This window comes from Phalaenopsis equestris, unplaced genomic scaffold (assembly GCF_001263595.1).
Source record: "Phalaenopsis equestris unplaced genomic scaffold, ASM126359v1 Scaffold000602, whole genome shotgun sequence".
NCBI lineage: Eukaryota > Viridiplantae > Streptophyta > Magnoliopsida > Asparagales > Orchidaceae > Phalaenopsis > Phalaenopsis equestris.
The window spans coordinates 1-16,964 of NW_018165042.1; the positions used below are offsets into that span (position 1 = coordinate 1).

At 32.2% G+C, this 16,964-nt stretch overlaps 1 protein-coding gene across 2 annotated transcripts; it reads right to left on the reverse strand.

Moving 5' to 3' along the window:
• Positions 1-415: 415 nt before the first annotated feature.
• LOC110029786 (G-box-binding factor 4-like) lies at positions 416-3,985 on the reverse strand. Of its 2 annotated transcripts, none has more exons than XM_020732219.1 (4): positions 3,397-3,985; positions 3,223-3,294; positions 1,870-1,899; positions 416-710 (listed from the first exon to the last, which is right to left on the reverse strand). In XM_020732219.1, exons 1-4 carry the CDS (start codon positions 3,922-3,924, stop codon positions 636-638), a joined length of 705 nt encoding a protein of 234 aa, XP_020587878.1. In that variant the 5' UTR covers positions 3,925-3,985; the 3' UTR covers positions 416-635. The 2 variants fall into 2 exon arrangements, with proteins under 2 accessions (XP_020587878.1, XP_020587877.1); XM_020732218.1 differs by lacking the exon at positions 1,870-1,899 and adding an exon at positions 2,701-2,730.
• Positions 3,986-16,964: the final 12,979 nt, after the last annotated feature.

Sequence of the window (16,964 nt, forward strand, 5' to 3'; positions counted from 1 at the left end):
CTTTTATCACTTTCATGCTAATAATCATATTATTTTTAATATAATTAACTTATCCAAATATAAATAACGTGGAAACAGTTTTAATTCGGTTTTTAAAACTTCTTAGTTTTGTTTTATTTTACTTATATAGTTTTTGTGATTGATAAAAATAATTATAGAAAAATACCTCTTGGGATCTCGAAGCCTATTCTCTTTTTAAGAAGACATAGACCCCCAATTCAGAGTGGAAAAAAGCTTAGAAGATTTTAAATTGACGATAAACATAATCAAATGAATAGCGGGAGGGATAATATTTGTATAAATTAATTTTCACAATTTTGCATTCAAGCGATTCTATTTTCAGGATAATTATTCAGAATTTAATTTAATTTTTATATCTTCAGCGACAAATTAAATCACTAACTATGATCTCAATGTTATTTTCCAAAGCCAATTTGCTTACGGTAATCCTCCACTCTTCATCCACTCCATCGGCGTGCTTGACAAAGTTTAATTTCTCTCTCTAAGTGAGTGAATTTTTGTTTGAAGCACTGGAAGTCTTCTGTTAAATATCTTGTAAACTATTCCAAGGCTAAGAAGTAACTTCGCATTTGCCAATTCAGTTTTCAATGCATGTGCAGTTACGACAGCCTTACTTATGGGAAGGAACTGGTTCTCCGCAGAGCTCTTCCTGGTTTCATCTCAGCGACCGGAATTACATTTTCCACAAGCTGCAGGTGAAACATAAAATACGCCTTAGCAGCTTATTAAAAAATGTGAGACATTCATGCTACTAACTTTCTTCTGAATCTTATTTAGCTGAATAGTTATTCAACCTTTCAAACCAAAACAGACTAAAATAATAATGCCATCATTTGGAATATTTTTTAGTGCAACGGATAACTTCAATGTAAATAGTATTAAAACTATTAAGTGAATAATATAAAACCAAAATTAGTTGATAAAAATTGCTGTGATCCTAAATTTAAATATAAGGCAAAAATTATGTTATCGCAAAATCCAAATAAAACTAATAAAACATCCTTGACATTTATTAGAAAATAAATTAATTATAATATGTAACTTGTAAAGTAATGAATGCAAATTATTGCCTTATTATATAAACAATTAATTTATTATCTTTAACTAACGACAGAATTAACTGGAAAAATTAACTGTCCTAATTATTACTTGACATAATAATATTAATTTTTGATTGATTAACTAATTATCTAAAATATAACTATTAGCAATTTATGATAAATAATCTCAAACTCCTAGTTAATATTTTTTTATTTTGTTCTACTTAACTGCATTATTTTATTGATAAATAATAAATTAATTAGAATAGTTAAATAGGATAATTCAATATCTCCAAACAAAATCTCATTGAAATTACAATTTAATTAGTATAATTAGATTATCGTTTTGTGTTTATTATTAATCAAAATTGGAATAATTATTTCTTAGTTTGCCAAACAAATCTTTTAATGAAGCAATTTACAATTGATTAATTCAATTTACTATCCAAATTTCAATTAATATTGATGTGTTAACAAAATTTAAACTAAGCTATTATGCCATGTTATCCCAAGCATTAATATTGTCATAAAAAGTTGAAAAGCTTTAATATTTTTTTATTTATCTCTTAGAATGCCAAACAGATCAAGCAAGCATTCTAAGATTAATTTTCTACTTTTTTTGGGTCAGACATACTAATTATCTTTTTTTTCAATTTGCAGGAAATAAATCGGATTTTGTCACATATTCATGCCTGTATTAAAGATTTTTCTATTCAAAATTACAAATTTTCTTTCAAAATTTATAATTTTAAGAAAAGAAACTAAAATAATATTGTTGATAAAATATAAAGTGGCGTCGGAATTTTACCTTTTTAAACCTCCATTTTAGATGTTTTTCCTGCAGCAAAGAGAAAATTACTTTACAATAAATAAACAATTAATTTATTATCTTTAACTAACAACAGAATTAACTGGAAAAATTATGTATCCTAATTATTACACGACATAATAATATTAATTTTTGATTGATTAACTAATTATCTAAAATATAACTATTAGCAATTTATGATAAATAATCTCAAACTCCTAGTTAATATTTTTTTATTTTGTTCTACTTAACTGCATTATTTTATTGATAAATAATAAATTAATTAGAATAGTTAAATAGGATAATTCAATATCTCCAAACAAAATCTCATTGAAATTACAATTTAATGAGTATAATTAGATTATCGTTTTGTGTTTATTATTAATCAAAATTGGAATAATTATTTCTTAATTTGCCAAACAAATCTTTTAATGATGCAATTTCCAATTGATTAATTCAATTTACTATCCAAATTTCAATTAATATTGATGTGTTAACAAAATTTAAACTAAGCTATTATGCCATGTTATCCCAAGCATTAATATTGTCATAAAAAGTTGAAAAGCTTTAATATTTTTTTATTTATCTCTTAGAATGCCAAACAGATCAAGCAAGCATTCTAAGATTAATTTTCTACTTTTTTTGGGTCAGACATACTAATTATCTTTTTTTTCAATTTGCAGGAAATAAATCGGATTTTGTCACATATTCATGCCTGTATTAAAGATTTTTCTATTCAAAATTACAAATTTTCTTTCAAAATTTATAATTTTAAGAAAAGAAACTAAAATAATATTGTTGATAAAATATAAAGTGGCGTCGGAATTTTACCTTTTTAAACCTCCATTTTAGATGTTTTTCCTGCAGCAAAGAGAAAATTACTTTACAATAAGATTCTATTCAGTACAATAGCTTGAATGAATAAATATTAAAAACAGATTTAAAATCTTATAAGATTTTTCTAACTTTGGTTTTAATACTTTAAAATTTCAATTGCTGCCAGGTTGAAGGCCATGCAAAAAAGCTGAGCATGTTTTACTTATATTAACATCATATTTATTTATTTTTCTACTATATAAATTATCAAAAATCCATATGAACATCTTAATATATGTTTTTATTATCGAGAAACTGTTCTTCTTCTCCAAATAATGATTGTCATAATGCTGCTGTCAATTTATTTATGCTTTAGAGTTGCTTAATTGTTTCTATTTCATGTCATAATATTCCAAGAATGCAGATTTTGAAATTAAACTTTTTTTCTATGTATAGAAATCAAAGGAAACATTTTTTTTTTTCGTATTCGAACATTTACTTGACTAGAGAAAGAGAGAGAGAGAGAGAGAGAGGTACCCGTTCTTTGAGAAGTATGGCGTTTTCTTCCTCCAACTTGAAGACCGTCTGCTCCAGTTGATTCGTGTATTGCTGTTACAGAGCGCGACAATTTCCATAAATTAATTATCTCAAAGCCAATTCCAAAAATCTATACGAATAAAATAAAAGAAAATAAACAAAATGGCTACGCACCTGCTTTCTTTCCCTCGACCTAGCTGCCGATTCCCTGTTCTTAATCATCCTCTTCTGCCTCTGCAATGCCGCTTTATCAGCAGAATCAACGGCAACTCTCTTCCTCCCCTTCCCTCTCTCTCCTCCTCCCGCCGCAGCACCATCTCCCATCCCCGCCATCTGATCATTACCCGTTTCCTCCAAATCATCTTGCCCAATTCGCTCGCTCACCACCGCCGCCGCCGCCGTATTCAGATCATCTGCACTCACCACTCTAGCTTTGGTCAAGTAATCCTCCAAAGTCACTTCCCTGAACCCCGATCCGTCCCTGGAGGACCCCTTTGCCCCCCGTGAAACTTCCGTACATGGACCGGTCACCTCTCCTTCGTAGAGCTTTCGAAGGAGATGATCCTCCATACCAGCCAATCGGAAGCCGTTGTTGGCCGGCGGTTCAGTAGCTGCATTGAGGAAGTAAATTGATGGTTTCAACGTGTGATCCGCATTCGCCGAAGACGGGAAAGAAGAGGACATGAACTGCGGCCAGGCCATCGTCGTGATCAGAGCAAGAGCAATATATCTTGCAAGGAGAAATTGGGAGCGTGGAGAGTTGAGAACAGTGCCAGACTGCCAAGTGGTATGATTTCCGTTCCTTTTATGGATGGTCCGAGGACGGGCTTACTGTTGCCCGCCGGTTTCGGTTTGACCCGGTTTTTTTAATTTTTTTTTAAATATTTTTTATTTTCTTACGTATTCTCCCCGGAGGGTGATATCGATTTGTAGAATTATAATATTTAATAGTAAATAATAAAATTCTTCATTGGGCCTTACTCCTTTTCTGAATCGGAGCCGAGAAAGTGGCGGGTCACCTGAAAGCGAGGGCGTTCGACGGAGAGCTTTGGCAGCTTCCCAGCGGGCTCTACGTTTGGCACGTGGCGAGAGGAGGTGAAAATACCATGTGTCGTGTGGTAGAGAAATGTGACGATGAGTAATGCCGTTTGCTCGTCGGCCGCGGCCTGCAGGTCTATAGTTTGACTTTGTTCAGTTACAAATTATAATATGCATAATTTGTTATCTGGCCGACCTTCTCTGACTGTTATCAAAATTGTTTCATATTTGTTTAGTTACAAGTTAAAAGTTCAAATTGCAATTACATATTAAATGAAAAAAATTGTGAGATTTTTAAGAATTGAATTTATATAAAGATTTTATACTTTAATTTTTTTTAAAAAAATATGATTATTATTTAATAATTAGAAATTGATATCATTTATTATAATACTGTTTGAAAATTTTATAAAGATCAAAATTAGATCAGATTATCTCAATTCGAACTTGATTTAGAGCTTGACCGACGGAGTTCAAAATTAGATCAGATTCGGACTGCACTATTAGGCATAGTCCGAAGGAGATGACAAGCAAACACTGCAAGTGAGACGGAGTTTAGCGGCCTGCACTATTAGGCATACAGTCCGAAGGAGATGACAAGCAAACACTGCAAGTGACTGATAATTTATTTTAAGAAAAAAAATTATAGTGAGGGAAGTAAAAATACTTATGAGTGCCTCATTTGTGACTTTTCTTAGTACTGGAATTTAACGATTTTCCAGTTTAACTGTTATACTATTATATTCAGTAATTTATCATATTACTGGTGAATATTTATTTTTTATCTGTGTTATTATTAAATTTTGATACAAAATTATCCATGCTTGACCATCGATGTTTATGAAAGAACTTCTAAAATTTTACAAGATTGAAAGGGAAGTTATTTAATATTTAAATCTTACATTTTATTTAGAAATTTAGACCCTATATTGCACATTATATAATTATACAAAAGCCTAAAAGAGAGTGAGGATTTATGTCGTACCAGATGAACAAACTCGAAATCATTAAAAGTTAGGTCTTATTAATCAATATCATATGAGACAACATAGATGGTTTATTTGATGTTCATCATTCGCTTTGTGTTTCGTCTTCTTTTGGATATCCCAAGTGTTGATAGTTGACTAACAACAGCACCACCTAATCAATAAAGAAACAACTCAAGAAATGAAGAAAAACCTTTTCTCGAAAGGCCTACCCTGGTTCATATTATTTTCTTAGAGTAGCCTTGTGAAATAAACATAGTGTTCATCACGACATAAGCGATTACTGAAATGTTTAATGAAAATTAGTTAATTTTATTTTATACAACAGCGGTCAAGATCCCATGGTTCAGTCATCTTCATACAGCTGCTAGTTTAGAATTTACTTAACCTAAAGAGGTAGTTAAAACTGTTCAGATCAGAAGACTTTTGTCAGCAATCATGAGTTGTGTCATCTAAGAAGCCTTCGTAAACCCAAGAGATTAATTTTTTATTTATTATTATTATTATTAAAATTTTTCATTATTAGTTTTTTTCATTTAATTTTTTAATTTTTTTAATTAAACCTATTTATATGATTTTTTAAGACAAACATCAAGGTTTAATATTATTAGAGCTTATAAGATCCCATAAATCACCATGGAAAGTGAATATGATTCTTATAAATTCAATTTTTACATTTCATGGAGATTTTGGTTATTTTATTAATTTTTATGAATTATTTTGTTGAATATTTTTGATTTTTAGGGTTTAGATATTTTGACTTCAATGATTTCAAAATGATGTAAAAGTAGCTTTTATGGAATCATATTAAGTTGAAAAGCTTTATGTTAAAATTTTGTGAATTTTTGCATACTATTTGATTTACTAGATTACTTTAATTTTGAAGGTTATTTTGTTAAACAATTCATAATAAATCAGAATGATCTTCAAAACATTTAAAATTTTACTAAATTGTTTGGAATATGATTCCAAACAACTTCAAACTTTTCTAAGTAATTTCAAGGTCATTTTAGATTTCTCATGAATTGTTGAACTTATTAATAGATTTATTAATAGAAAAAAATTAAAAAACATTAATAAATCAAAATGAATTCTGTATTCTTTAATTTTTTTTCAATTCAATTAGACTATGAGTGGAGACTTCATTCATTTTGGAGTTTTATAAAGAAAGATATTCAATTTTTACTATGAAGCGTATATTTGTAAATACCTTATTTATACTTCAACCAATTCTACCTTGGTTGGAAATATTTTGTAAAGGTTTATCTTCAGTTGTTTAACAATTTAATTTAGTTAGTTGAGTTTCATTACTTATATTTCTTTCATTAAGTTAGTGAAAACGTAATTGAGGTATTTTTGTATATTCAAAGAAACTTAGAAATCTACCTGAAAACGAACTTTAAATTTATATATTTTTTGCATTATTTAGTAATTTTTTGTTTCATTTAAGAGTTTGATTTTTAATTTTAATGATTTTAAAAAATATATAGTTCATTTTCAAGTTCATAAAGTAATAAAAGTAACATTGTAATTTTTAAGAAAATTACAAAACTATCCTAAATTATTTTCGCAACTACCAAAATTTGTTATATATCTACTAATGAATTCTTCACTTTTTTCATTCAAGCCAATTCTTAAATTTGAACAAATTTATTTAATTGACATAAAATTCTAGCTTAGGGTAAATTTGTAATTTTACTAATTTGATTAATTTTAAAATAAATTGTTATGGAAATTCAATCAAATTGTAGTGGGGGGCTTCAATCAATAATTCAAGTGACTCCAAACAATATTGCCCACCAATTAATCATCCATGCACTTCAAAGTTTCAAATTCTTAACAATTTGCTAATTACAATTATAACCTTTTGCATGTTTTATTTATTTGATTAAAGTTCTAACTAATCCATTATGTTTCATTCATCCCGACAATGGTTCATCATAATTATCTATCCCCTAATATAATTCAAATTTAATTAAAAGAAGTATTAAACTGTAATGTAATATTTACCGTTTTTCTTTTCTCAAGCAAATTTAATAAACCATCAAACAACACTCAAAGTTATGGGCTAATTGAATAAAATGATCACCCAAAGGCAAATTAATGTTTCAGAAGTTATTATGCAATTTTTTAAGATATCTTGTAATTTTTAGAATTATTTATTTCAATAAATGAAATATCACAAAGAAATTTCATTTAACCAATATATCTTTTCTGTTTGGGAGAAAATTACAAAAATATCAAATGGTCAAGAGGTTCAATCAGATGTAATCTCATTTTATTTTAATTTATATTTGAATTTTCTGAATTATAGTCGCTTTAATGATTTAAAAATTATTTAAAATTTATGTGATGTTATTATATTTTGATTTTATTTTTATTAAATTCTCATAGTTTTTAAGATTCCAATACATTTTCTTTTGTATTTTATCCTTTTTTTAATTTCCTATGATTTTTTAAAGCTCAGTTAGATTAAAAGGATTTTATTAATTTTTAATAATGAAAGAATTTCTTATTTAATAAGTGCTGCACCATATGCCTCGTCATCTGCTGCGTTGGCATACTTTCCCCATGTGTCTAGTTTTGATTCGTCTGTTAATCAATTTCACGGCCACGTCACCTCCGTGTTAGGGGTTCCATCCCGATCTTGTGCACGACCAAACAACGCCACATCTTTTTGTGCCAATCCAAGTCGTTCATTTATTATTTTAATAAACAGACGATATCGATTCATCGTTCGTGAAGAGGAAATAACCGAGCACCGTTCGTGGTAAATCACATTGATCTCTTGCTGACCTCATTTTTGGTTGAGGTCTAGCCTCTTCCTTAGAAGTCTAACATCTAGCCATAAGACTGTCTTGTTGGTTATTCCTAGAGAACTAGCGATGGAAACCTCACCATTAGAAATTCTAAAGACTCTTATTTTCTTATCTTGAAGTTGCACATGTTGGTTCTAACCTCTATCACTTACTAGGTGAAGCCAATATGGGGGAGCTCAGGAGGACTCCCCATAGGATTGTTTCACCTTAAGATTAGCCCTAGATGGTATGGCTTTGATCAATCTTGCACACACACACATTTAAACCCCTCACCCCCACTTACAACCTCAACCCTAACCAAACATGCCTAGCATGAACCCTTACCCTTTTGGAAACTCATGTAAATGTTCCCCTAAACCCTTTGCCCTAGGCTAGGGGCTACGGTTTGGCTACGACCAATACATGGAGGATCCATAGTGGGAGCTCCCTTGGTCTCATGGCTCAAAAAGAGGTAATTTTATGATTAACATCCTCAATTGATCTCATCCTACCCAAAAACCCAATTTTGGTAAATTGCTAAAATTTCCAAAATACCCCTAACTTTCCCAAAATTAACAAAGTACCCCTCTTGACCCAAAAATTCTCAAAACCTCTAAAATCATTCCAAACACTCCCAGGACTAATCCCAGTCATCCATTGGATCCAATTTGACCAATTGTGACCAAAATCAAAATTTTTCTCTTTATAATTCAAATACCCCAACTCACCCCCAACTTCCACCAAATTGATTTCAAAATTTCTCACTTTCAGATCTAAACTCAATTTTTTCATATCTACATCAAATTTGAACAAAATGTAAGCCCAGTTTCAAACCCAAATACCAAGCCCAATTTTGGCCCCCCAAATTGAACTTAAACTAAAATCCCATCAAACCTATCCAATTTCCCAAATTCACTTTCTAAACTCTTCATAATATCCCTCTAGAAAAAATGAAACCATCAATTGGCCGTGACCTAGCCTCAAACCTGGCCCAAATCCAACCCAAATCAAAATCTCCATTTTTGCCCCAAAGTTCAAATTCCTTCAAATTGAACTCCATAACTCCACAATTTTCTCCCAATTTATACCAAAAACCTTTCATCACAATATCTTGGACCAATTTGAACCATAAATTGAGCCAAATTCAAACCCTAACCCAATCCAAACTTAAGTCTAGCCCAAATGTCCCAAAATTGGCCATGAGCTAAATTCCACTAAATTGAACATTCCAATAAATTCAAAATCACCCAATTCCTTTTCAAAACTCCTCATAAAAAATGTTCAAAACAATTTGATCAATTAATTGACCCAAATCCTAACCCAAGTCAAGCCTAAACTCAACCTTTAGCCTAAGACCCCAAATTTGTAATCAAGTCCCAAATTCACTTAACCCATTGGATCCAACCCTTGCTTAACCATACTAGCCATGCTTAAACCTACTAAGATGCTATAAAAATCACCTAATGACCAAAATATTGACCATGGACCAATGGATCCTCAAATCAAGAGATTCTCCTCCTTAATTTGGCTAAACTCACTACCCCATGCATTCAATCTTAAGCATGATGAATTTGAGTTTAGAATTGAATTTAGGAAAAATAGGGATCAAATTGGTAGAAAATGGAGGTGAATTGGGGTAATTGGACCTTTAAGGGCAATTTAGGGCTTTGGGTCAAAATTTTTAAACTAGTTAAATTGGGCTCAATGTAGTGGTCTAAATTGGTTTTGGGGACATTTGAAATGATTTTGAAGGTCTTGGGACAATTTGTGTCACTAGGGATAATTTTTGTATTTTTTACAAAATAAGGGGTATTTGGTAATTTTGAAAAGTTTGGGGTGTTTAGGGCAATGTGGGTGGTTTCAAATGGTTTGAAATGATTTTTGAACAAATTTGAGTATTTTGGGAAATTTTTTAGATTTTGGTCAAAATTGGAGTTTCAAGAGAAATTTTTTAGATTTTGGTCAAAATTGGAGTTTCAAGAGTTTGGTAAATTGGGGTAGGTTTTGGGGGTAAAATGCTAAATTAGGTATTTGAATAGGATTGGGGTTGCCAACCACACAACCACCCGATTGAGCCATATACTAATAGAATTCCCTACTTTGGGTCCTCTAAGTACTAGTCTCAGCTAAACCGTAGCCTAGTGCTAGTTGCTTAGGGGACCATTTACATGAGTTTCTCAAAAAGTTAAGGGACCAACTAAGTATATTTAATTAAAGCTTGAGGTTGTGAGTGTAAGTGGGGGGGGGGGGGTCTTCAGGGTTGTGGTGCATAACTGACCAAGGCCACACCACCAAGGGTCTACCCTAAGGCCAAACAGTCCTATAGGGGCTCCCTTTGAGCTCCCTCATACTGGCCCCACCTACTAAATGTTAGAGGTTATGACCAATATGTGGAACTCCAAATTGAGCAAAGAAAAGTTTGGAGTTTCTAATGGGGAGGGTTCCTTTATTAGTACTCTAAGAATAGAAAACAAGAAAGTATTATGGCTAGACCCTAGGCCACTGAGGAGGAAACTAGACCTCAACCAAAAGTGAGTACAACAAATGGACCCCAAATAGGTGAGGTGTGTCGGGCAGGCACACCGCACGTATTGGCGTTGACCTAAGAGATCAACAAAACCAACACGACTGTCTGAGTCAGTACACTCAAAACCAAATAACAAAAGAGTAGAAGATTTCTAATGGGGAGTATGTAGGAACTGCCACTAGATAAAGAGGAAGGGGATTCCAGAAACAACTATCATGAAAACTGACGGTCGTAGCAAAGACTCAATTTTATTTTGATGTTTAAAAAACTTTAATTTTGATTTAAATTTTAACAGTTTTGGAGAATAAAATTATGTGTGAGGAGACCGAGTCGAGATGGAAAGCACAAGAACTTACATCAAACTCAAGAGGTGACAACATTATAGAGAACTAAAACCATTAAGGACATTAAGCCAGGAAGAAAAAACTATACCATTTCGTGCAACCGTTAGGGACATTACGTCCGATCTAGACCTAGTTAATGAATGGAAACCACTAGGAACATTACACAAGCTTCAATGTAGGAATCAAAATTTAGGTAATGATCCTGGGAGGAGAACTGGAATTCAGGTATCAGCCTCGAAAATAAGGACCATACAGTTCGGGCAACCGCTAGGGACATTACGTCGGAACTGGATCTAGTCGAAGAAAGGCAACCCCTCAAGATATTTTGCTGAACTTCAAGGTCAGAATCAGAATTCAGCTACTGACTTTGGGAGGAGAACTGGAATTTAGGTTCTAGCCTCAAGAAGGAAAAAATACATCAGCTCGCACAACCGCTAAGGGCTTTATGTCCAAACTGGATTTAGTCAAAGAATGACAACCAATAGGGACATTACACCACACTTTAAGGTGGGAATTATAATTTGGGTACTAACCTTGAGAGGAGAATTGGAATTCAAGTACCAGCATCGAAAAGGAATGTCTATACCGGCTCAGGCACCGTCGAGGGACATTACGTCTGTGTCGGCACTATTTTTGGTTGAAGGAGTTTCTCGTTGGAAGCTGTCGGCCGCCGGAATCAATATCTCATCACCCACTTTGGAAGGACGTTTAATTTACATATGTAAATATAGTTTAGAAAAATAGGAAATCAAACATACCCTATATTTTTCATAGTTTAAATGAAAGAGCGTTGTACGTGAAATCTTGTATCTATCCCAAAGGATAAACACAAGACTTAAGGAAGAGGCTCGATCAAATAAACTAAGAAATATATGACATCTGTTTGGTTTGAGAAATCATTTTTATTTGCCGATAAGTTCCCCTATTTAATACAAAAAATTAAATAGGGTTTATATTAAGTTGGGTTCAAACAAGCTTTCTATAAGGGCAAGCCCCTATAGTTAAAGAGTGACTGTATTTCTTGCCCCTGATATCATGTTGAGGAGAGAACAACTACTGTATTATTGATTAAAATATTATCCTCAAATAGGTCAAAAGGATAGGTCTTTTCATGAAATCAGACAAAAAGTTAAAATCGGACAAAGAGGTGTGAATGGGGAATAGTTCAAATTTGGAAAAATTTATTGTAGATTCCAAAGGAGGAAGAACTAGGGGATGTCACAGATCCGGGGGAGAACCTCTGTGACTTCCAAAGCTATCCTATAGTTTGGCTTAATTTTTAATGAGAAATATTTAGGTGTTTCATCCTGCCAATTTTATTTTTTTGGGCTTACATTCGTGTGAAACAATTACACAAATATCCTGAAAGATGTGAGGATTTAGGTCGTGACAAACGACAACCTCAGAATCCTAAGATGAGTTAGGTCTTAGATTGTAAGGCGTAAGAATGTGGTGAGGATTTATGTTGCATAAGCAAACTACATCGAAGTCCTATGGCTTGATTGTTTAATTTTAAGGAAAGAAATTGGTTTAGCTGGGGAAGACATGTTGTGCTGTTGAAGATGACCGTGCTGCCCACCATGATAGCTCCAAACTTCTTGCCGTGATGAGTTTAAGTTTTCTAATGTGTTAGGTCGTGATGTCAAATCAGATGGCCCTATGGTTAAAGTTCTTTAAATGTTATGGGGCATGTTAAAGTTGATTAGAACGACACCAGTTAGGATCCTACAGTTCCATCGTTCTGGCACCATTATTTTTTATCGGATTCACTTAATCTGAATGAATTTACTAAACTCAACTTAATGAGTTCCATACTTTCATTAAGACTGTGGGAAGTCTCGTTATTAACCGTAAGTTACCTCCTACGAGGGATTCCTGATCATCCGATAGAGAAGTCTTAATTTAGTTACAATTGTTGTTTGTGATTAAATTTTGAATTGTCTTATATTTTGAATGTTGTGACCGTGAATTTTATCTTGGTTGATTTTAATTTTGGTTTTGGTTTTGTGGCTATCTTAGTAGTTTTGGTTTTCATGCAGGGTGTCATCGTTGTTTAACATGCAAGTTTTGTAAGTATAAAAAATACAGTGTGGAAAGTACAATAAAAGACGATACTGTAAATTGTAAAAGCATACCTGGTGAGACTTCTAGTTCCACCACCTGAAAGGTTAGTACTTGCAAGACATGTATGTAATGTTGTAAGGAATTTAAATTGCATGAGTAGATAAAGGTAAGGCTGTCAAAAAAGCTCGTTGTTCGCGAACAGTTCATGTTCGGTTCGTCAATGAGTTCGTGTTCGATTCGTTCGATAAGTAAACGAGACAAACACGAACAAATTTTTTTCGTTCGGTTAGTTAAACGAACCAAACACGAACAGTGATGCGTTCGTTCGTGTTCGAATCGTTATTGTTTGAAATATAAAATAATATAAAATAATTATATATAAAAAATTTATTATATTTTAAAACATTAAATTTTATAAATTATAATATATAATAAAATAATAATAATAATATATTAATATACTATAGTAGTAATATACTAATATAGATATTGTATATTTATATAATATAAGTTATATAATTAATATATAATATTATTTTTATATATTAATATTAGGGATGTCAAACTGGCTTGTCGTTCGCAAACAGCTCGTGTTCGGTTCGTGTTCGGCTCGTTCGTTAAGAAATGAACACGAGCTTATTTCAAACAAACTAAATTTTAAACGAACCAAACACAAACACAAGCTTTGTTCGTTTGTGTTCGGTTCGTTTACACCCCTAGATAAAGGTTTAGCTACCAAACCTCAAGTCAGGATTGTAGTGCTTAAAAGGTGTTAATCATTAATCATATCATTTTCTAAATCCAATCAAGTTGGCTTTAGACAACGAACCTATGTCACTACCAAGCCTTTAATAATCATAATGAATGAAGTGGTGATTATCAAAGTTTTGATTTAAGTGTGATAGATTCATATTAAGTGATCACCTCATCTTCAACTTTGGGCTTGAAGAAAGTATGTTATCATTTTTTGGCCTAAGCCCATCACTTAAGATTCATTTGATCCTTAATTGACTTCTGAGTCATGAAGATTAGGAGAACAATATTTTTTAGTTGATGTTGTGCAAGGGTGTTGAATGGTTTTCTACCTTTTAGCCCCATTGCATTTCAATCATGCAAACATGATTATTAAGATCAAAATTACCCATTTTCCCTTTGATAATCCTAAATCTGTTATTAAGGCAGCAAAGTCCTAAAATTACCACTTTGCCCTTGGGGCACTACACCTCATAACCCTTTAAACACAATGCAAATGACTTTGAGTGTTTAAAGTGTTATATCCATGAGGTAAAGAGGAGGATATGTGGGCCTCTCAAAATTTGATTTAATCTAGATAATTATTTAAATTTAAAAGATAGGATTTTTAAAAGTTAATCTATTTAATTATCCAAAATAAAATTTAAATTTATGGAAAAAATATTAGAGCTTTCATAAGTTCAGATAAACACTTAGGCAAAATTTCATGACTTTTTGAATCAAATTTCTATTTTTATTATTTAATTTTAGATCAATTTTCATAATTTATCTAAATAGAAAATGCATTTTAATTACAACTAAATAGAAAATGCGTTTTAATTACAAATATTATTTTTATACTTATATTAAACTCCTTTGAGTTTAGAGAACGCAGAGAATCAAATTTTATATTTTTGTGATTCTTAATTTTTTTAATGTAATTATTTTTGTGAGAAAATATGAAAAATTCAATTCTTAAGCCTTTATAATTTATTTTTAACTTAGAAAAATTAGGAAAATATCCTAATGAATTCTAAGTGATCATGGGACATTCCCACTCATTTTGAACTATTGTTTGTATTTTTGAAAATTTTGATTATTTTAATTATTTTAATTCAAAGTATATTTTAAAAATGAAATATATTCACAAAAATGGGTTTAATTTTTATAAATGCCCCTGATCACAAGGAACTCCGAAAAATAATTTTCATAATTTTTCTAAGCATATTTAATTTAATATAATTATTTTTATACAAAAAGCAAGGTTTCCTTAAGAAATCCATTTTAGATTTGATTTAATATAATTATTTTTATACAAAAAACAAGGTATCCTTATGAAATCCATTTTAATGCGTAGACTAAGTCAAAAAATTTTGATATTTTTACAGTGGGTAGACATGATTTTTATGAACAATGTGGAGTTAATTTTGTTAATTTTTGATATGTATTTAATTTTACAAAAAATTAATACAAGGTATTTACATTTAACTAAGTGTAAAAATTCACAAAGTTATTCAAAGCATCACAATATTTTTCCTAGTGATATTTTGATTTATATAATTAAAATAAGCCAAAATGGTCACCTTAGCTTGAAAATTAGGGTTAGAATCATAGAGATGCCCTCTGACATTTGATCTTAAAAAAATTTGAAAACATGGCCTCTGTCTTGAGGAACAAACCCTCAAAATTTCAAGCCATGGTGAATTGTTTTAAGCCATGGAGAATTAAAATACCACAGAGGGTATTTAATTAATTAAAAACGAGAGAGTGAGAAAATAATTTTTTATTTTTATTCCACATTATTCTCCTCTGTTCACTAAGCAGGAGTAGGAGAGTATTTTTTTTATTTTTATTATTTTTATAGAGAAAGATATAGATTTTTTAAGTTTAGGCATTAGGAGAGTATTTTTTTATTTTTATGATTTTTTTAGAGAAAGTTATGCATTTTCTAAGCTAACTAAATTAAATAAATCAAAATAATCACTATTTCTCTATTTAACCACGCGACAACCAACTCAGTTCAACTTATCCACTTGGCGCCAACTCATCCTCGTCCTCTTCGAAGGCTCCATGTGTCGCTCCGCCATTTGACACTGCCAGCCACATAGCCTCCACGCGAACCACGCTTTATGCACTATGGATATGTTCGGCTTGATCTGCTTCGTCCATTAGCTACACGCGCGATCGGACGATGATCGAACGACTCTCCGTTATCGTCCTCAAGTGTCATAACCCGTGAGTCGTTCACTCAAGAACCTTAAGATTTTGGTCTAGACTCAACCAAATTACTTGGGGTTTATTCCTAAACCTTCATCTACTCAAGATGCACACTTCTATACAGTTTATACAATATGAAATACAGTAAATACCTTTGGAGGGTCAAAACAAGCTTGGTTTAGGGTTAGAGTCTATGGAGGGTCAAAACAAGCTTGGTTTAGGGTTAGAGTTTAATACCTTCGTCTGAGAGGGGAGGCCTCAATCAGATGGTTGTGGTAGCTTTGATTGGTCCCAACGAACCTCTGGATGAAGTCTCAAGCCTTGGTTAATGGTCTAGGTACGAATTTGATCAAGCTCAATTTCAGGTGTTGGTCTAGTGCTAGGTTAGAGGCTATTTTAGAGGGGGCTTTTATGAGGAATCAACATATTTCACTATAAGGATGGTGTGTGCATAGTTAATTGGAGTTTGGTTCACTATGGAGATGTGGGGAGTTTTGTCCTAGTTTTAGCGGAAATTTGAGCTCAAAATTGAGCTTCCATGAGCTTCCATTCCATAGTGGGGATCAGTGGGGGAAAATGGTGGGCTTGAACTGACGAGGTCTTAGGGAGTCTCTAAGAGCAATTTGGTAGAGTTTCCTTATGCAAATTTCAGCTCTCCTTTCTTGGTCATGGAGGTGAGGTTTTTATAAAAATGGCCTATGGTGGCTATCATGGCCAATTGAGGATGCAAAATAGTGTTTAGGTGGAGGGTTTTAAAGTGTTAAAACCAATTGAAATTGGCCAGCTCTGATGGGTGAGTTTAGGTTTGAATTTATAATTGGAGCTCTCGATTTTGGTGTTTTTCGGCCACTAGACCAGCCAGCAGGGCCAGGGGAGGTGGCTAGGAGGTCAGGTGAGCCAGTGGGAGGGCTAATTATAATTAACCCTCAATGGCAAATGATGATGGGGAAGATTTTTGGTTAAGGCCCATAAATGGGCATAAATCCCTTAATTTAGGGATCCAATGGTCCATAGCTCACCATGGCTGGTACAAGGG